Below are 22,283 nucleotides of genomic sequence, written 5' to 3'. Positions count from 1 at the left end.
TGATGAGGAATTGTTGGAAATACCATTATCAGCCAGGTGCTGGAAAGCATTAAAAAGCTAGCAGTACAACACTGTGGCCAGTTTGACCTTTGGAGGAAAATGTAAATTTGTCTTGAATTGGCCACCCTGTACCAGAGATTATCATTTTACTGATATCTGTCCCGTTCTTTTGGACTGATCAATCATAATTGATCCAGATCTCACGTATAACAAATTCAACTCTCGGCAAAATGATTTTAATTGTTTTCCAATTACTATCAGCTCTGAAATTCAGTATGTGCTTCTAGAAATTAAGGTAGCTAGCAAGAATATTTTCTTCATGCTAAGTGGTAATTTTCTTTTTTCATGTTGGCTAGATTTTTCTAGATATGACATTTGGTTCAGGAGGACACACAAGAGCCATTCTACAGAAGGAGTCAGATATTACTCTGTATGCCTTAGACAGAGACCCGACAGCTTATGCAATAGCTGAACAGCTTTCAGAATTCTATCCGTAAGTAATACTCTTGTATAATTATTGAATTTTCATGCTGAGTTTTATAGAGCTTGGTTTACCATTTTGGCATTTGTTCTCCCTTGTGTGATGTTAGGCTTCACTATGCTACATATTTTCTCCCTTTTTTCCTCAAAAGAATTTATGTAAATAATGTTTTAGTACCACTTAAAATGATATTACTGCCTTTATCCTTTCTGAATTCATAAAAATGAATACAAAAATGATTTATGGCTAAAATCTGAAGATGGGTTGAAATCCATCCATGAATAATGTTTTGACAAATAAGCCTTCGTTTAAAAAATAATTTTTAAAGAATTTATGAGTTACAGTTTCCAAGAATTTACTGAAGTTAATAAGTATGTGAGACTTCTGCAGAATTCATTAGGTCACATATATTAACGTAATGCAGTTGTTGTCTCTGAATTCTTTTTGAAATTCACAAGTAAATTTAGAGCAGTCTATCCCTCTGTCACGAATTAGGTGACCTTTCACCTTGGAAATGAATATAAAATATTGTCTTCCTAAGTTCTTCCTTAGGAAGAACTTCCTTCCTGTTCACTTCCTAAGTGAAAGCATCTTCCTTTAGAGAAAATTTTGGATGAGTTATGCTATGTTGTTTAAAAGTTATCAGCCTGAAAAAGGAAAATGTCTTGGAGTTAAGATGACTATCTACAAATATGTAAAGGGCTATTTTCAGGAATAAGGAATTGTTCTCTTCTCTTATGCTTCAGAGACTGAAATCAAGAAAATAGATGAGAATTTTAGAGGTAAATTTTGACTTGATGTAAGCCAGGGTCTTTTGATAGTTCTAACTCTCCAATAATGAAAAGGTTCATTTGGTAAAGTAGCAAAAGTATGACCATGGAAAAGTTTAATCACAGACTAAGGATAGGAAGCTGAATTACTAATGTAGAATAGTCTATTTTGAGGCGCCTGGGTGGCTCAGTCAGTTAAGCGTCCGACTTCAGCTCAGGTCATGATCTCACAGTCCGTGAGTTCGAGCCCCGCATTGGGCTCTGTGCTGTCAGTCCAGAGCCTGGAGCCTGCTTCAGATTCTGTGTCTCTCTCTCTTCCCTTCCCCCACTCACACTCTGTCTCTTTCTATCAAAAAATGAATAAATGTTAAAAAAATTAAAAAAAAGAATAGTCTATTTCACGTTTTCAGGTCCCAAACTCTTTACAAATCTATCAATGTGATTAATTCTCCCAATAAAAATGTGAATAAATACACCTAAGTTTTTGTTAGCAGTATCGGAGGGTTTATTGGAGTGCCTGAAATCAGTTTGACCCCAGGTTATTTTCTTCTAAGAAAAATATGAGGATATGGTTTAATGATATGATACTTTTTTTTTTAAACCTACCTCTGTCATTCTGCAATGTCCCGTAGATGCATCTTTTTTAAGAAGATCTTATATTAATTAGGGCATCCATGTTTGTAAAACATCTTAGGAGTTCACTTGTTTATGACCTGAACATTCATAGAATGCATGTAGGTCTCCTATTTCACTATCATAGAAAAACTGGATTTTTCTTAGATATTGTTGTTTCTAAAGGCCATGAGTTCCAGTTCAGATTTTCCAAAGTCTCTTATTCCTTCAAATAGCCTCCTTTCCTCGGATAGAACTTAACATTTTATCAATTTTGTCAGGTGTAGTTTTTTATCTTGAGACTGTGTTTTCTTTTCAGTTTTCAGTAGTAGAAACCATTAGCTAGGCAGATTAAATGATTTGCTAAAAGGCATATATGACTAAATAGAAACAAAGCTGAGACATGCATTCTGCCCCATCACCTAATATTATTATTATTATCATCGTCATTATTATTATTATTATTATTTTGAGGAATAGGTGACATAAATGTTATATTAGTTTCAGGTATGCATCATAGTGATTTAACATTTCTACACATTACTCCATGCTTACTATAGTAAGTATAGTTATCATCTGTCACAATACAACATTATTACAATGATATTGACTCTATTCCCTAGGCTGTACTTTTCATCTCTGTCACTTATTTATTTTATAACTAAAAGTTTGTGCCTTTTAGTCCCATTCAGCTATTTCACCCATCCTCCCGTCCACCTCTTCTCTGGCAACCACTAGTTTCTCTGTATTTAAAAATCTATTTGTTTTTTGTTTGTTCATTTTATGTTTAGATTCCACACATAAATGAAATAATAGGATATTTTTCTTTCTCTGTCTCACTTATTTCACTTAGTATTAATACCCTCTAGTTCCATCCATGTTGTCACAAATAGCAAGATTTCATTCTTTTTATGGCCAAGTAGTATTCCAATGTATATATACCTTTATCTCTTCATCTGTCAGTAGACACTTGGGTTGCTTCTGTATCTTGGCTATTGTAAATAATAATGCAATAAAAATAGAGATGCTATTATCTTTTTAGTTTAGTGGTTTTGTTTTCTTTGAGTAAATACTCAGCAGTGGAATTACTAGGTTGTATGGTATTTCTATTTTTAGTTTTTTGAGGAACCTCTATACTATCTTCCACAGTAGTTACACCAGTTTACTTTTCACACAGGAACGTTCCATTTTCTCTACATCCTCCTTAACACTTGTTATTTCTTATCGTTTTGATACTAGCTATTCTAACTGGTGTGAGGTGATATCTCATTATGGTTTTGATTTTCATTTCCTTGATTAGTGATGTTGAACATTTGTTCATGCATCTGCTAGCCCTCTGTATGTCTTCTGTGGAAAAACATCTATTCAAGTCCTCTGCCCATTTTTAAATCAGATTGTTTGTTTGTTTTTGTTTTTTTTATTTGAGTTATATAAATTCTTTATATATTTTGGATATTAACCCTTTATTGCATGTATCATCTGCAAATATCTTCTCATTTAGGAGGCTGCTTTTTTGTTTTGTTGATGGTTTCCTTTGCTGGGAAAAGCTTTTAATTCCTCTCTCTCTCTGTCTCTCTCTCTGTGTCCCTCTCTCTCTCTGTCTCCCTCTGTCTGTCTCTCTCTCTGTCTCTCCCTTTGATGTAATCCCAACAGCTTATTTTTGCTTTTGTTTCCCTTGCCCAAGGAGACATATGCATAAATATGTTGCTAGGGTGAATGTCTAAGAGATTCCTGCCTTTGTTTTCTTTTAGGAGTTTTATGGTTTCAGGTCTCACATTTAATTTTTTTTTTTTTTTTAACATTTACTCATTTTTGAGAGACAGAGAGAGACAGAGCATCAGTGGGGAAGGGCAGAGAGAGGGAGACATAGAATATGAAGCAAGCTCCAGGCTTTGAGCTGTCAGCACAGAGCCCAAAGCAGGGCCCAAACTAAAGGACAGCAAGATCATGACCTGAGCTGAAGTTGGGCGCTTAACCGACTGAGCCCCCCAGGCACCCCTCAGGCCTCACATTTAGGTCTTTGTTTTTTATTTTTTTTTAATGTTTATTTATTTTTGAGAGAACGAGACACAGAGTGCAACGGGGGAGGGTCAGAGAGAGAGTGAGACACAGAATCCGAAGTGGGCACCAGGCTCTGAGCTGTCAGCACACAGCCCAACACAGGGCTCGAACTCACAAATGGTGAGATCAGACCTGAGCCAAAGTCAGAGGCTTAACCAACTGAGCCACCCAGGCACCCTTCACATTTAGGTCTTTAATCTGTTTTGAATTTATTTTTGTTTATAGTGATCCAGTTTCATTCTCTGGCACACAGCTGTCAAGTTTTCCCAGTACCATTTATTTAAAATACTGCCTTTAATTCATGGTATATTCTTACCTCCTTTGTTATATATCAGTTGACCATATTATCATAGGTTTATTTATGGGGTCTCTATTCTTGTCCAAAGAGCTGTATGTGTCTATTTTTGTGCCAGTACCATACTATTTCATTCCTATAGCTTTGTAGTATACCTTGAAATCTGGGATTATGATACCTTTGGCTTTGTTCTTCCATTTCAAGCCTAATAATCTCATTTTATTTTGTTTTATACTACTTCAACTCAAATCTAATTGATACTTTTTTACCTCATCCATAAGATAATTCTTTGTCAAGCATAATAAATTAGTTAAGGAACAATAGAGTAAATCAAAATAAGATAGGAAGAAGGGATTAATACAGATTGAAATCAGAATCAAAGAAACTAAAAAGAAAAAAGAATAAAGAAATCCTAAGTGTTTATTTGAAAGTAACAAAAGTCCTTGATAGCTTGATTAATTTTTTTTATTATTTAAAAAAAATTTTTTTTTTTACATTTTATTTATTTTTGATAGACAGAGAGAGACAGAACACAATTGGGGTAGGTGCAGAGAGAGAGGGAGACACAGAATCCGAAGCAGGCTCCAGGCTCTGAGCTGTCAGCACAGAGCCTGACGCGGGGCTCGAACTCACAAACCGCGAGATCATGACCTGAGCCGAAGTCTGACGCTCAACTGAGCCACCCAGGCGCCCCAATAGCCTGATTATTAAAGAAAAAAATGAGCAAAAATATATGATTAAGACTGTAGAGGACACCAACCATAGACACAAGATAAATTAATCATAAGATAATGCAACCATAATTCTGTGGTAACATGTGAAACCTGGATGAAATGAATAATGTTTTATCAAATATAAATTATTAAAATTGACTGAATATTATGAAAGTTGAGTAGGTCATTACATTATCATAACAGAGATAAGAAAGGTAGCTAAAGTATGTAGAACAATGTACCATGACTAGATTTGCAGTTGTTACCTAGTTCTTAAAAAAATAGGAAAGAGCATTGTCTTTTACACTATTCTTGATCATGGTAAATATGTAAAGCCCTTTCAGTTCATTTTATATTGAATCTAACCTAGTTTTAATATTTAATCCTGATAGAAATAGTATAAAAGAAAAAAAATAGAAAAAGTCTAACCTCACTGAAGAATATAGATGCAAAATTCAAAAGGAAATACTAGCATATCTAACTCATATATTATTTAATTAAAAGAATAATACGGGCCACCTGGGTGACTCATTTGGTTAAACGTCCCACTCTTGATTTCGGTTCAGGTCATGATCTTATGGTTTGTGGGTTTGAGCTCAGCATCAGGCTCTGTACTGATAAAATGGAGCCTGCTTGGGATTATCTCTCTCTCTGTGATTCCCCCCAACCCCACCCCTGTCTCTGTTAAAAATAAATAAACTCAAAAAAAAAAAAAAAAGAAGAATACGTATAGCCTAATTAAGAGTAATACCTAAAGAATATAGAGATGGTTCCACATCAAACAGCCAGTGATAAGTTGATAAGCATGACTATAATCAACTATTCTTATTAAAATCTCTATGCTAAACAGGAATATAAATAAACTACTTAAATGTAAAATATCCTATTATGCAAGGACAAACAGAAATTATTTTCCCAAAAGGTAAAATACTATAACAATTTAAATCAAAATCTAGATTTAAATATGGATTAGCTTCTATAAATATTCTAATCAGTATTTTTGGAAGTTCTGGCTTATGTAAGTAAGAAACTAAAAGAAAGGTTAAAATATTCTTCTTGTAATCATTTAACTGAAAGACTTGTAAAATTAGTAAGATGATACAATAAGATGGTTAGATAAAAACTTTAAAATATACTCAGTAGTAAATACTTGGAAAGGGAATTAGGAAAAAAATTCCATTCTCAAAAAAGTACCTAACACTATATAGAATATTTAGTAATAAATTTAATAAGAAAGGCGCAGTTCTAAATTTTAAAAAAATATAATTTTATTAAAGGACATATGGAAATGAACGAAGAGAAAACATTTGTTTTGGTGTAGTACAAGTAAATTAGTATTATTTAAAAAGTCAATTCTCCCCAAATTTAATGTACTCCCAGGAATTATCTTAGTTGATTTCACTTTAACTGAGGTACATTTGTTTATTAGTTTATATAATATGATGTTAACTATGTATGGCAGGGGAGTGACAAGATCTTTTTTTGAGGGGATGGGGGGAGTGACAAGATCTTTGGGGGGGAAATAAAAAAGTGAGGGGAAACTTGCCTTACCAGATGTCAGATCATACTTTATATATGAATATAATATATGAATATATATATATAATGAAATCAGTATCATATTGGCACAAGAATAGGTCAGTAGATTAGTGGAAGAAAGAATCTAGATATAGATTCCAGTATGTAATAGATATATACTATACTATAAAAAAATTAATAAAAGACAAAGGTATTTCACTTCTTTGAGAAAATAGTGCATTGTTAAATAAATAGGGTTGTTACAGTGATCACTATGAAGAACATAAAATGAATCTCTATTTTAAATCAGATTCAAAAATAGCTTCCAGATAAATAAAAAGGTATGAAAAACTGAAAATAAAAATTCTGTAAGAAAATTGAAGAGATAATATAGACAATCCAAGGTAAGAAAATTTCTTAAGACTAGAAATCATAAATCTATAAAATTAAATGCTAGAAGTATCTCATAAAAATTTTAAAAGTATTTGACAAAAATAATATGGTATATTTTCCAGTCAATCTGGAAGAAGAAATATTAGTAATATAGAGAACAGGAACAGAATTGATATTCTAGGGAAGGAAAATATCTTTTTCCTCTATCCTCCTAAATTCTCAGCTTGAGCAAATTAACAAGAGAAAAAGCATACACATTTTTTATTTAAGTTTTCTGTGACATAGGAGCTTTCATAAGGAAGTAAAGTACCTAAGACATGGTTGTACTTGATTATTTCTATACTGGGTTTGATGAAGAGTGGAAAGTTATGGAAAAAGATGATAGGACAAGGGTATGAACTAAGTGTAGTCAACTGGGAGAAAGTTAGCAAGCCCCATGCATTCAGATTCCTCTTGTCCCTCATCTTCAGAGATAAGAAGGCTTTTTTCCTCTGCATAGAGGGAGGGTATCTCTCACATAAGGGTCTGAAGACCTACTGCAGAAGAAGGTCAGCAAGTACTTTCATGTGCCATTTCTCAAATTCCTTCAGTTTGAAATATTCAGTGTGCCAAGGTAATGTATTTTGAGGTAGCATGTCCTGAACCCGATCAACATTTATTATGTAGGAAGAGTTTTTTTCAAAATTGATAAAACAACAAAATCCAATTTGGCAAATGAACAAAAGATATGGAAGGGTCATTTATGGTAGATTAAGGTATGAAAAGATGCTCAATATCAATAACGGTGATGAGGGAAATGAAGTGAAAATAATAAGGGCTAATATCCTATATATATCAGATTGGAAAAACAGAATAATTTTGAAAGTGAAGATATGGGGAAAGGATATTCATCCATTTCTCGTGAGCATCTTTTAATATTAAAAAAGTACACAACATGCTAAGAATTTATTTCATCTAAGTAAAAGAATCGGTATCTAAGGAAGCATATCTTCAGCGTTATCGTAGACTTTATATATGCATTTTGTGCATATATAATCATGGAGTACTTGAGGAAGAAGGAATTAGTTGTGGGTGGATGTGTGGAAAAAGGGAAAATTGGTTAAAAAGGACAAACCCAGAGATTGTATGATCACATGTCTGCATGATATGGAAAGTAGAAAATGCCAAGCAATGCTATATATTATTTATGAATACCTACGTATGTAGTTGTAGTGTAGGAACATACATGAGATAAAAAAAAACATAGATTCGGCCTTAGGATTATTTTTCGGGATAATGGATGGATGGATGGATGGATGAATGGTTGGAAGGATGGGCAGATAAAACTTCTTAAAAATACATCTTCTTAAAGATACATGTATAATTACGACTTGTAGTAAGGTACACAATAAAGGAAACGGTTTTTTGTTTCAGTGTGAGTATCCTTTGAGGAAATATAGTAATTTCTTTCTTTCATTTATTTATTTTGCCATTGTCAAAGAGAAACTTATGCTTGTGAAAAATCTCATGTTCTTTACTCTGTCAAAATGAAGTCAAAAATAGAAAGTAACATTTTCATTGAAAACTAAGAAATTCATGGGAAGGTTGAATTTTAGGCTAACCAATTTTAGGTGTTTCAGAAAAGATGGCATGTCAGATCACCTCTTGTTTGAAAACTGAAGCTTTTTCATATTGCCTCTGAAGACTGTAAGAGAGAAAACACATTTAAATTGGAGCAGTGGGGTGTTTGCTTACTTTTGCCACAGTGGAAGATGGACATTGGAAGACAATTTTTTTAATGATTTTTTTTTTTTCTAAATTCAGGAATAAAATGTGCCATCTATTGAGTAGAGAGAATATAGACATATATAAAGAAAATAATAAATATCATAATTGATTCTATCATTTGACTAATTTTTAAAAAAAAAATGTTTATTTATATATTTAGAGAGAGAGAGAGTGAGCAAGCAGGGGAGGGGCAAAGAGAAAGAGGGAGAGAGAGAATCCCAAGCAGGCTCCACACTGTCAGCACAGAGCCCGAGGTGGGGCCCGAACCCATGAACCATGAGATCATGACCTAGGCTGAAATCAAGAATGGGACACAGCCAACTGAGCCACCCAGGTGCCCCGTCACTTGACTGTAATTTTAACATTATAGTTCAACAGTTTATAAAAGTAGGTAGCTCATTGGAACAAATTTATAATATACAGAAAAATGTAAAGGAAAAAAATTAAACTCACAAATTATTCTACCACCTTTATCAATAGTAATGATTTTATGTATTTCATTCCATCTTTTTAATTATCAATATTTCATTATATGTACTATTTCTTTTTTGTACTTTCTTGGGTACTTTTGCATTTTATACTTCTATCTAAATTGTAAGAATATCTTGGCCAAGTTTAAAAAAATTTTTGAGGGGCGCCTGGGTGGCGCAGTCGGTTAAGCGTCCGACTTCAGCCAGGTCACGATCTCGCGGTCCGTGAGTTCGAGCCCCACGTCGGGCTCTGGGCTGATGGCTCAGAGCCTGGAGCCTGTTTCCGATTCTGTGTCTCCCTCTATCTCTGCCCCTCCCCCGTTCATGCTCTGTCTCTCTCTGTCCCAAAAATAAATAAACGTTGAAAAAACAGAATTAAAAAAAAATTTTTTTTTGATCAATTGTATTAAACAATTAATTTAGAAAGAATTGGCATATTTATTCTATATCCTAATCCAGAAGTGTCATATGCTTTTCCATTTATTACAGATTTTGTGTTTCTCATTAATACTTTTTCTTGATTAAAATGATAAAATACAGAACAGTCTGAAAAGAAAATTAAAATAACTCAAAATCCCATCACCAGTATTAACATGTTTATGCATTCAATATGCATACATATATATTTTATAAAATTTGATCATACTTATATATTATCAGATTATTATGCATTATATATTATATATTATATAGATCATGTATGATATATGTATCATACTATTACTTATATATTAGCACATTCATATTTCATTAAATTATCTAAATAATAATTTTATTGATTGTAGAGTGTTTCCTTCATGTAATTATTACTTAATTTATAAGAATTCTAACTTCACTATAGTCTCATCCATGTCCATATTGCTGCTATTTTAAATCTTTCTATGCTATATTATTTTAGATGTCTTCCTATTAACAACAAATACCAGATGTACTTTGTGTAAACAAATCTGAGTATGTGTTCTGTAAACGGATAATTAATTCAGGACATGCTTGCACTCTTCTATGTGATCTTGTTTTATACTTTTCTATTTTTATGTTTCATTGAAATTTTTTTGGCTTTTAAAATCTATTTTGTCCATATATATATATCCAGTTTGCCTTTTCTCTACCAGTTTCGATGACATACTTTTTGTTTTTTAATTTACTACTGGCTGATGTGTTTTTTTTAAATTTAACGAACTTAAACATTTTTTTTGTTAAGTATACAGAAGAAAATGATATTCCCATTTTTATTTTACTTGTTTTTCCCAACCCCCTGCTTGTCTTTTAAAGTATTATCTTGGATTTATTCATTCGTATCTACTATTATGATAGTTTATTAACATTTACACTATTTGGCAGTCATATCTAAAATAATTAAAAAATTTTTTTTTAATGTTTATTTTTGAGAGAGAGAGAAAGAGAGACAGAACACGAGTGGGGAAGGATTAGAGAGAGAGGAAGACACAGAATCCGAAACAGGCTCCCGGCTCTGAGCTGTCAGCACAGAGCCCGATGCAGGGCTTGAACTCATGAACCATGAGATCATGACCTGAACCGTGGTCAGATGCTTAACCAACTGAGCCAACCAGGCGCCCCTAAAATAATTATTTTTACTTAAATCCATTTAATTCATGTCAGTGCACTCCACTAGCCTTTTTATACTACAGGTCCTATTTTGAGTTCTTCATGTAGGCTCATATCTTAGTCGGTTGATCACATCTTTAAAGATTATTTCTAGAAATATGCAAAAGGGAATCATCTCTGCCTTTGTCTACAGAGACTGTGGTACTCATGCTTTCTTACATCAGTAACTTGATTTGGTGTAGCATTTGGGGCATTTTATGGATTTTACTCTGTTTTCTTCTGACATGGAGTGTTGTAGAGAAGTCTGAGATCAACCTAGTTTCCTTTTTCCACTCTGACGTAATCTGTTTCTCACTCCCCTCTCCCCACACCAGCCTAGATGCTTACTAGATATATTTCTTGACCATTTTTGATATTCACAAATTTCACTAAGAAATATTACTAACTGGTCTCTTTTCATTAATTTTCCATATACTCTGTGAACAATTTTGCCTGTGGATCAGGTCTTTTCTCTACAAAGGAGTTTTTTGCGTTAGTTAGCCTCTGCTTTTCTTTCCATTTTCTAACCTTTGAGCACTTTTTATTTGTTGGCTGGAGTTGTATTATCTGTCTCCATGACCTTTAATTCCCTTCAGTGTTTTCTGCTACTTTTGCTTTGCCTCACTATACTGGGACATCTCCTCAAGGTTATTCTCCATGTTACAGATTTGGTTTTCTACAGTGTCGATTGTGATTTTTATTGACTCTTGTTCATGTTTTGATTCAGGTATTGGAAGTTATCTTTCCTTGTAACCATATTTAATTTGTTGATCTGTCCTTTTCTGCCATTTCCTTTTTATTTCTTCCTGTTCTGTTGTCTCATTTTTGTTTTAATAGTCAGCAGACTTTTGAAATTTATGGAATCCAAAGTATATGTATTTCTGTTTTTTCTAACAAATCTTTTTTAAAAGTATGTTTTTGCTCTGTCTCTTGAATGCAAAGTTTTCCTTCTTTTCTCTTCCAGGATCTTTTCATAGGCCCCCTTCTTGGTCATGTAGTTATATGTACAGTTTTTACTATTTGCATAGGTTCTTTGTTGACCTGCTCATTATTTGGTGTTATGTGGCTGGAATCTTCACTTTAGATTTTAAGCTAAAAAATTACTTGAGGCACATAGTCTCTTACTGCAAAAAGTTTAACATTTTAGAATCATTGTCTAGGATCTGCCAATAGGAGGAGGATTCTGTTTTCTTATTCTTACTGGAGAACACGGTTTATAAATGCTACTGATCCCGTAACCTATTACTTCTGTGGCTTTTCCAGTCTTTCATTCGACAGAGATTCTTCATATCCAAGGTACCTTTTGACAATACCTATCCATTTCTGCCCTTGGTGTTAACACACTGTATGAATTGTAAGCCCTAAATGCATGTAGTCATAAAAGTATTGGTTCCTGCATAAGAAGTAGTGAGGTAAAATGGCCCCGGTAGCCCCAGAGTATTCCTGTCTAGACAGTTTAAATAATCCTTTCAGGTCCTTTTTTGTGTTTCTGAGGTAATGAGTAAGAATGGAACATTCTTAACCTTTTAATTAAGTGTCTCTACTGCCTTCAATCAGGCTCTCATCTTACCTTTGGTAAGAAGAGATGTTTTTCCAGTATTCTGCCACATTTTTGAGGAAAGTTTTTAGTTACTGATACTATTCGAACATCCATTGTTTTGTTTGCTTTCAGAGAAGATTAAATAGGTATCAATAGCTGGCCTCCATTTTTTTAAATTAAAGTTTGTTCCATGGTCATTAAAGTGGAGAGTTATAAGTATATTACTCATATGACATGATCTATTCTTTTTTTTTTTAAGTTTATTTATTTATTTTGAGAGAGAGTGAGAGAGGGTGCATGAGTGGGGGAGAAAGAGAGACGGAGAGAGAATCACTGTCAGTGAGGAGCCCTACTTGCACCTCGAACTCACAAACTGTGAGATCATGACCTGAAACAAAATCAAGAATTGGACGCTTAACTGACTGAGCCACCCAGGTCCCCCTGACATGATCTATTCTAAATCAAATGATCTCTTCTAAGTCTATAGTCTGTTCCCTGGCACTTTGAAGTTTACCATTTAACTTGTATTCCTTTTAAGCGACTATTTCTTATTTTAAGCGACTATTTTCTTATTTTTGGTTAAACTTGGTTAAATTTTATTTTAAATTCATACAGGAAGCCAGGGCAAAGGCAAATCTAGACCTCATGGGTTCAGGCTTGCTACTTATGTTCTCTGTACCACTCTACATTATTGTATGCAAAGCAATTTAGTCATTTTCTCTAGCAGAGCCCATACTCATACCCAGGCTTTTTGTCCCCGGGGCCAGTGTAAAAACCGCACAAAGGGATACACTACCTCAAACAGCCCTATCTACCTAAAATTTAGACTACCAGGATAAGATAGGAGACACAGCTCCTATTAATCTTACTAACCATGGGAGGTCAGTTCTACTATGCACCATCAAAGTGAAAGAATTTTTATAAATATAAGCAAGCATAAAAAAGCAACTTGGAAAAATTAACAAAGCCATTTTGAACTATTGTTGATGGTCTGTCACCTTTTCACTATTTTTGGTAATATAAACATTACTAAAAAGACATCTTAGGTTTTGTCCCACCGAACACTACTAAATATAACCTTTACCCGAGGGATATCCATCTTACAGGATGAAGGTGTTTGGGGAGATGAATGTATGTGATTTTCTAATATACTAAACATTTAGTTCCAAGGCTTGAGGAAACATGCCTAAGTAGTTTTAGGCAGTCGTGACTGTTGTAGTGGCTCCCAGGGGATGGGTACAGGGTCCATGCCTTCACATAGCTCATGAAGTAAATGGAAAATAGATAGGAGAAGATAATTTCACAATTAATTATTGCATTGCAGTTGTGATTATGGCTAAGAATGAATATAGTATGTTCTAGGAGCAATATGTTCTAGTCTAGAATACCTAGAAAGCTACCTACTATGTGAATTCAAGACAGGACCTGAAGGACTAGTGACCGTTAGCTAGGTGAAGAGGGAGGGATGATGGAGTTGAGACAGCACTTGTAGTAGTGAGAACAGAATATTCAAAGATCTTTAGCAGGAAAGAGAATGCCAATGAAGGGACTATAAAATGAACAGTTTGAATGGATGAGAGACAGAGAGGAGAAGTGGATAGAGAGGTAAACTAGGGCCAGATCATACAGTGCCTTGTGAAGGATTTTAGATTTTATTTTATGAGCAATATAAAGGTACCAAGTGCTGAAACAGAAAACTGACATGATCATATTTGCATGTCTAACAAATTATTCTACCTGAAGAATATGGGTAGGAAGAGGGTAAAATGGAAAAGATTTAGTGAAAACAAGTTAAAAGGCTAGGAATTGACACTCTTTGTGAAAGCTGGTAGTGATTGGGCCCTGTAGGTTTCCTTTTTCTGATCATCCTACTAGAAATCCTACTTTTCTTTGATGGTCTGTGGCTTCCCATTTTAATGGGATTTGAAGGGATTAAAGTAGTTCATTCCAAGGTAAAATGATGTTGCATGTTCATAGGTGAAATTTAAGTTAGTATTGTGATACTAAATTTTATTTATTTTATTTAATTTTTTTTTTAAGTTTATTTTTGAGAGAGATAGAGCATGAGAGGGGGAAGGACAGAGAAGGAGGGAGACACAGAATCCAAAGCAGGTTCCAGGCTCTGAGATGTTAGAGATATCCAACACGGGGTTGAACTCATCAACTGTGAGATTGTGACTTGAGCCAAAATCAAGAGTTGGATGCTTAACCAACTGAGCCATCCAGGTACCCCTTTTTTGGGGGGTCTTGATCAGCATTTTATGGAATTGAATGAAAAAAATAGGAAATATAGTATATCACATGAAGTTAATTTAAGTATTGTTTTCAATGAAATAATATGTATGTGTGTATATATACATATATATTGTATTGTTTTTATTTTTAAGTTTTTATTTAATTCCAGTTATTTAACATACCATTTATATTAGTTTCAAGTGTATAATATAGTGATTCAACAATTCCGTACATCACTTGGTGCTTATCATGACAAATGCACTTCTTAATCCCCATCACCAGTTTAACTATAGGTTATATATATTTAACAATTTAAATATATTGTATTTTTGTATATGGGATTGCAGTTAAACTTTATATATATTATATAAACCATAATATATATAAATGTTTATTTTTGAGAGAGAGAGAGAGAGACAGAGAGACAGAGTGCAAGCAGGGGAGGGGCAGAGACAGAGGGAGACACAAAATCCAAAGCTGACTCCAGGCTCTGAGCCATCAGCACAGAGCCTGAGGCAGGGCTTAAACTAAGAAACTATGAGATCTTGACCTGAGCCAAAGTCTGATGCATAAGGGACACGCTTAAGGGACTGAGCCACCCAGATATCCCTAAACCATATTTCTGACTATGTATCTTGATCAAATTCTTTTGAAAACAGTAGTTCCATATGGCTACATTTCACATATTTGTTCACATTGTATACGAAATGTTCACTGAAGATAGAAACTCTGTCTAATGCACATCCATATTCCTAGAACCTGGCTCAGTGCTTGAAATACATATGGAAGTTAACAAGTGTTTGTTTATGGTTGAAACAGAAAGAAACCAATGGTATAGAGGGCAATTATACCTTCTAGGATAGTGCTGTCTGGAAAGCCCAATTTGCCTAGAGAATTAGAACCCCCTGAAAACTGCCATCCCTTAACTTGTATTTGCTTAACTGTCCTGCCATGATTGAGATAGAATATAAAATATTAGACACTGACTATGAAGAAAGGACACATGGTTGGGAGTGGAATAGTGTTTCAAAGTAAGAGATAAAGCATGATGTCTATAATCAAAACATTTTTAATATATGACAAAAGTTAACTTTTCTTTTGACTTAGAACTATGATAGCACCTGGAAGAAGGAATGATAAACAGGCTCAGAAAGGTACCTGATTCCAAGTTGACCAAACGAATTGCTTTTCTCAGTTTTTTTAAGTCAACTCTTACTCTTCTGAATTCCTATGAGGTGTACTGAATAATCTCCATTTATCCCTAGGCTCTCCCTCCACCCTTGTCCACATTTGAATCCCAGAAGATAACCTTTATGGATTTATCAACAGGCTTCTTTGCCTCTGGCTTCTGGTTGAGTTCAGCAAATGGGAGGCACTGGAAGGAAGTGACAGGGCAGAGGAGAGTGAGGCCAAAGTGTGAGACACAGTGGCCACATTCCTCTTCAGGAAGGTCATTGTTCATAGCCTCCTACCAGATGTATCTCTGGCTCTTCGGGATTCCACTCACCACTTCTTGTCCTTACCTTTTCACCTTGTAGCTTTGGGGTGCTTCTCACAGCCCGTTTTGACTCTCCTTAACCTAGTCATACTTTTGTAAATAGTCTCTTTATTAAACTTTTTCTATTTACCCTGCCTGGATGTGCCATTTTTCTCTTACCTTAAATTTTGCAGATTCACAGGGTTTCTGACCCTTCTTTATCTCTGGGTTCTCCTTCTATGGACTCATGTGGATCTAACTTATGACAAATTTCCATCCCCACTGATGGAGAAGGACTCTAGATTTTGGAATCAATCAGTCCTGGTTTGGAGTCTTATTTCAGCTTTCTAGCTGTGGAATTTTAGATAAGTGACTTAAGCTTTCTGAGTTTTTATTCTCATCTCTAAAATGAGGTACTATTAATATATGCCCCACGGTGTGTTTATTAAGTTAAATAAAATTATACAATTAAATTGTGTAGCTTCAATTTACTTACTAAATATTAGCTATCATTCCTTTGTTATAATAACTGTTATATAAGATAATACATAATTATACTAATAATTATTGCCATTATTCTAAAAGTATGGAAAGTTTCTTTGGCATATACCAAGATGATGGTTGGCTTTTGTTTCCTGTCTTTACCTTCTTGGTTCCTTAACATGCATGGATACGAGCTGGTCTAAGATTTCAGGTGTGGGACACTGCATCCAGCTTTCCTCACCTTGCCATATTCTGCCTTCTGTCTTTTATTACAGGTTCTTTTTCCTGTTATCAGCAAAAAATACTGAAGACGATGTCTGTCACAATTCCAAACACTTCTCCACTGAGCTGTATCATTGTCTTCCTTTTTACCCCCCTCCCCCTGATTTACTTTTTTATTGATTGTGATTTCTCTATCAATTCTTGGCTTCAGGATAAAACAACTAATATTCTACGAATGCCATCAACCAATCAAAAGACCTTTTCTATGTGTCTCTTCTTCTCTGGTTCTCTCCTATATTTATATGCAGCTACCTTCCCCAAAACTTTTTCCCCATTAAAGAAGATTGAAGGTTTTCTGGCATTTACTTTTCAGTTACTTCTTGTTCTGAAATCTGAAAATTCTGAAAGGTTGATTCCTGAGTCATCTTCATTGCCTTTATATTTAAGTTCTAATTCTCTATTATTTAGCTTATTACCAGCATGGGGAGACAGAGTCTGCAAGTGTTTATTTAAAATAAAATCTTTGATGGGGCACCTGGGTGGCTCAGTCAGTTAAGCACCGGACTTCAGCTCAGGCCATGATCTCACAGTTCGTGGGTTCGAGCCCCGCGTCGGGCTCTGTACTGACAGCTCGGGGCCTGGAGCCTGCTTCGGATTCTTTGTTTCACTCTTTCTCTGCCCCTTCTCAGCTCTCTCTCTCTCTCAAAAATAAATAAATGGTAAAAACATTTTTAAAAAATTAAAAATAAAATAAAATATTTTGTTTTTGTTTTCTGACATTAAAAATTGAACTCTACATCTATATTATTAACACCTCTACACCCATTTCCAAGTGGTGTTATAGATTAATTTCTTCACTTAGAATATTTGACTTAAAGGTTTACAAAACTGATTCATAGAAGTCAACATTATATTTGAAATGCAAATCATGTTTCATATGATAACTATGAGAAGATGAATTATCTTTTCACAAACTTAAGATAATCCATTTTTATTGCCTACGTCATTTGAACATATCCATATGGTACCAGGATGAGAATAGCAGCTTGTTTAGCACAAGAATGACTATACCTAGAAAGACTTCATTTTATTTTATCTTGGGTAAACAGTACATATTTAGGGACATATAGTATTACATATGAGAAAGTTTTAGTAAAACCCTTTATGTTTGGGCTTCTGAGATATTAAAAGAATGAAAACAATAATTGTATTTTCTCTAACATCATAAACTAATTGAATCAAAATAGGTTAGCTATAATTACATGTATAATCTTCCTGTTCTCTACACCCCCACTTTTGCCTGATATTTAAAGTAAAACTGAGACAAACAGCTGCTAGATTGGATTATCTACTTTAGTATTTTATTCTTGTTTCCTGAGAGAATACAATCTAAATTTAGTACACAATTCAACATGCATTTTAGTACCTCCTATGTATAGGGAAATAGGCTTGGCATGGGGAGTGCTCAGAAGCCCCAAGATAAGGTCTCTGTACCACACGAGAGAGTTCATTGTCTAATGCCTAGACAGGTAAACCAATAATGAGATCAGTTAGGTAAATCTCTCGGAAGGGAAAATACCAGATGTATTCTAAATCCAAAATTAAATTATTTTTGGAAAATCTGTTCTTATTTTCTCTGTTAGTATTATCTTTTATTCATTTATGCACTTCAGGAAACCCTATTTTGGGGCAGATATTAACCACATTCTGGGAGTACAGCTGGATAAAAAGAGCAGTATAATCCCTTCCTACGTTATTAAAAATGACAGATATTAAACAGGTGTTTACAATAGATAGTAATGAGTGTCAGGACCCAGAAGCATTAGATGTTACAGGAATAAGCTTTTATATCATGGAAGAACTGATTCTATGTTATTTAAATAAAATACCATTTCCACAAATATTTATGAAAAGCGGGAATACTCACTACATAACACATATTATGGACATTTCATAAGACGAGTAAAATGTCTGTAATAACGATAACACTGATCAAGTTAAATGAGCTATTCAAGTAATACTTATATACAGCAATCTTTATTCCATGGTAAAAGTCTTATAGTTTTTCAATGATGAGCCATAGCTTTCCAAATAAAGTTAAACTTTTCAGCTTACCACAGGAGGCCATTGAGGATTTGGCCTCTGTCTTTTCTCTAGAATCTCCTCCTATGACTCCATACCAGTTTCCCCATACCCTCTATGAAATACTAAACTGCTTTTACATAAACTTATCATGTTATGTCATACTTTATATCTACATGCTGTTCATTTACCTGGAGCATTATTTATCTCACTTATCTTTCAAGACTAAGCATTATGGCCTCTGAGAAGTCATCAGTGATTCTCCCAGTCTGTTTTAATGTCTCTCTTTTGTTCCCCATCACACCCTGTACAACCCTTGTCTAAGTTCTTAACACACTATTCTGTTGGTTTACTTCCATATATTACAGGCTTCTTACAGTATGGTTGTAATCTTTCCTGACTTTGTATCTTCCAAATTCTGTAGTAGATACTTGATTAATGTCATATGGATAGATGGATGAATGAATGGTGATGATTTCCTATTATCTGGATCACATGTGTAAAGGAGTCAAATTAGATATAATTTGCAGAGTTTATCTTGCTTTCCATTTCACAATGTAAATATAACCCTTCTAAATCTCCAAACAACTGTTTGAAATCATGTTAGTCCAGATCTAGGTTCTAGTGAGAACTAAAGACTAAGTGCAGATTCAACTACTCATTAAATATTTATGAAGAAATACTAGGAGATAAACTCTGATTGGATACAGTAAACTTTAGAATGAGCTAAAAGCCCTTATTACCAGTTTTACTATGGAGAAAGTAGTTACCACTTCTGTTTCCACTTGAAGTCCTGCACATCCAGGGAACCTATATGGAAATATATGTATTCCCATTACATAAAGGTGTTTAGATACCATATGTTATAAGAAATTTTAATTCCATTCTCTAGTAATGCTAGTCTGTTTCTCTTTCACTGAAACTTAAAAATTCAGATTTAGGATGTCAAGCTCCTATAGATAAAATTAATAATTTCTTTTAAAAGAAAAAAAAGTCAGTACTACATGATATTAAATAGTCATGTAATAATTAAAGATATCAGGATACATAGAATAATCTAGAAAATAATTTTTATATTAACATCCTTATTTGTATCTTAAAGGATTGTTTTCATATAAGCAGGTATATTAAAAGGAACATATTGTGTGCAATATGTAGGCTCAGCGTAGGATTTTCTGCACTAAAACTTTGCAATGATATTGGTTAATTGCTAGATTTCGGGCACCTTTCTAACCTTCTTTTTAGTGGGTGTGAAAGGGTTTATTTGTAAGAGATATTGCTACTGACAGAATTTTACCTTTTTCCCCTGGAATCTCAACAGCAATTCCTATGTCAGAGGCATCCCCAGAAAGCTCGTCAAAGGATTTCCACCTACACTCTGAATATCTAACAGGGCTTGACCTATTTTTTTTCCCCTTATTAAGGTAGCAGCATACACATCATGGGGAAAAATAGAATAAGAGCTTGTCCAAGCTTGGACTTTCAAAAAATTATCTACCTGTATGCAAGGAATTGAAGTGGAAACCAAAATTCCTCTTTATTTCTTATTATACCCGTAATAAAAATCTAAATTTCTCATATCAAGGAATCACATCTGGTATCATCAATATGACTTCATTTTTAATGTCTAAGATTTATGCTATCAAATGCAATGAATGTGAATACCAAAAGTAGAACACATTTATAAATCATGAATATGCCTTTGTATCTGAATTTTAGGATGCAAAGTATTTTTTTTTATAAACCACTTTATTGAGGTATGCTCGACACACAAAAAGCTATATATATTGAATGTATATAACTTGATGAATTTATAGGTAAGTATACATTCATGAAACCATCACCACAATCTATGCCATAAACATATCCATTAGTTCCAGAAGTTTACTCCTACCCTCTTTATTATCATTTTGTGTGTGTGTGATAAGACTTAGAATAAGGATTACCCTCTTAGCAAATTTTAAAATATATGTACCGTATTGTTAACTTTGGCTCTATACTTTCCAGTAGATGAGTAGGACTTATTGATCTTTATAACTGAAACTTTGTACCCTTTGACTAATGTCTCCCCATTTCTCTCTCCCCCCCAGTACCTAACAGCCACCATTTTATTCTCCTTCTGAATTTGACTATTTTAGATTAGGACACAAAGTATTTTCCTTACTGGTTAAATAATATAGATAGTAATAATTGAATGAAGACTAAAACTTTGAATAGTAATACTGGTAGAATTCTTTAAAATCAAGCAAAATAATTATAGTATAGAGAATAAGAAAAAGTATTTTAAAAATAATTTGCTCACATAAACGATCACATCTGCTATAAATTTCTTTATCCATCTGAGCCGTAAAACTCTTGTTTGTTTTGTTGCTGTGTTTTATTGTTGTTGTTGTTGTTGTTCTATTTCATTTTTGTTTTCATGTGACATCCAGATACTCCTATGTAATCTGTGGCTAATTTTTTTTTTTTAACCTAAAGGATAAAAGTCTCTTTGGAATACAAGACTAGCTTCAGTTTTTTCCTCTCATTAACTGTCCGACTTTGAGCAAGTTCCTTTATGTGTTAGTCACCTTGTCTTCTTCCTGATGAGTGTAGTTTATAGGCTTAAAGAAAATAGTGCTCAATTATTTAAATAAATGTTAATCATTGTTACCATAGCTGTTGCTTCTTATGCTATTGTTAATTTGTAGTCAGTCCCCCAGCTAACATCCAAGTACAGATACATGAGTGTCATATTCACTGTCCTTTTTTAGTTATTCCATCATCTCTCTGCATTCATTGTTTTGAATTCCTCTTTCTATTCTTTCTTGGATTCACTCAAGTATGACTTTTCAGCTGCCGCACCTCCCAGCTCTACTAGAACTGCGCCCCGTCAAAGGTACCAGTTATATCACCCTGCCAAATTCAGTGCTCCGTTTTCATTCCTCATCCTATTTGAACCAGCAGCATCATGTGATGTAGTTGGCCATGTCTCTCTTCTTCAAACTATTTTATTTGGGTGTTCTGGTTTTCCTCCTCCCTGGGCTGTTTACCTCTTGTGAACTTTTCCCCACATTCTTTTCATCTTCCCCTTACATTTGTGCTTCTCTGGGGCTCATTCTACAGGCCTCTTTTCTATTTATAATCACTCCCTCTGTAATCTTATCTAGTCTCAGAGTTTTAAAAACTACCCATTGATGACTCTCATATTTTTATCTCTAGACTTATCCATCCAGTTGCTTAGTTAACACTTTCACTTGGCTAATAGAAATTTCAAATCTAACACATCGAGACAAAGCTTTTGATCTTCCCCTTTAAAACATGTTTTGCCCTGATTCTGACCATCTATTAAGGGCAATTCTATTTTTCTATTTGCTCATGCAAAAAAAATAAAATACATTTTTTAATTAAGAAGAGAATATCATCTTTTCATATGCCAGTACAATTCTGTCTGGAAATCCTGTTAGGTGTATCTTCAAAATACACACAAAATTTGACTCCTATAAACCACCTTAGTGATACTGTGTACCATGGTTCAAGCCACTCTCATCTCCTACCTGGATTTTTGCTTTCTTAACTG

General features: G+C 34.0%; 1 protein-coding gene across 9 annotated transcripts in view; it reads left to right on the top strand.

Moving 5' to 3' along the window:
• Positions 1-22,283, top strand: part of METTL15 (methyltransferase like 15) — a 215,244-nt gene that overhangs the window by 87,977 nt on the left and 104,984 nt on the right. For all 9 annotated transcript variants that reach the window (XM_053203357.1, XM_053203356.1, XM_015066894.3 and 6 more), the window contains one exon: positions 357-493. In XM_053203357.1, coding sequence (XP_053059332.1) covers positions 357-493 — 137 coding nt within the window. The remainder of the gene's footprint in view (positions 1-356; positions 494-22,283) is intronic.

This window comes from Acinonyx jubatus, chromosome D1 (assembly GCF_027475565.1).
Source record: "Acinonyx jubatus isolate Ajub_Pintada_27869175 chromosome D1, VMU_Ajub_asm_v1.0, whole genome shotgun sequence".
NCBI lineage: Eukaryota > Metazoa > Chordata > Mammalia > Carnivora > Felidae > Acinonyx > Acinonyx jubatus.
The sequence above is the reverse complement of the archived record's forward strand: the minus strand, read 5'-3'. Positions and strand labels throughout refer to the sequence as shown.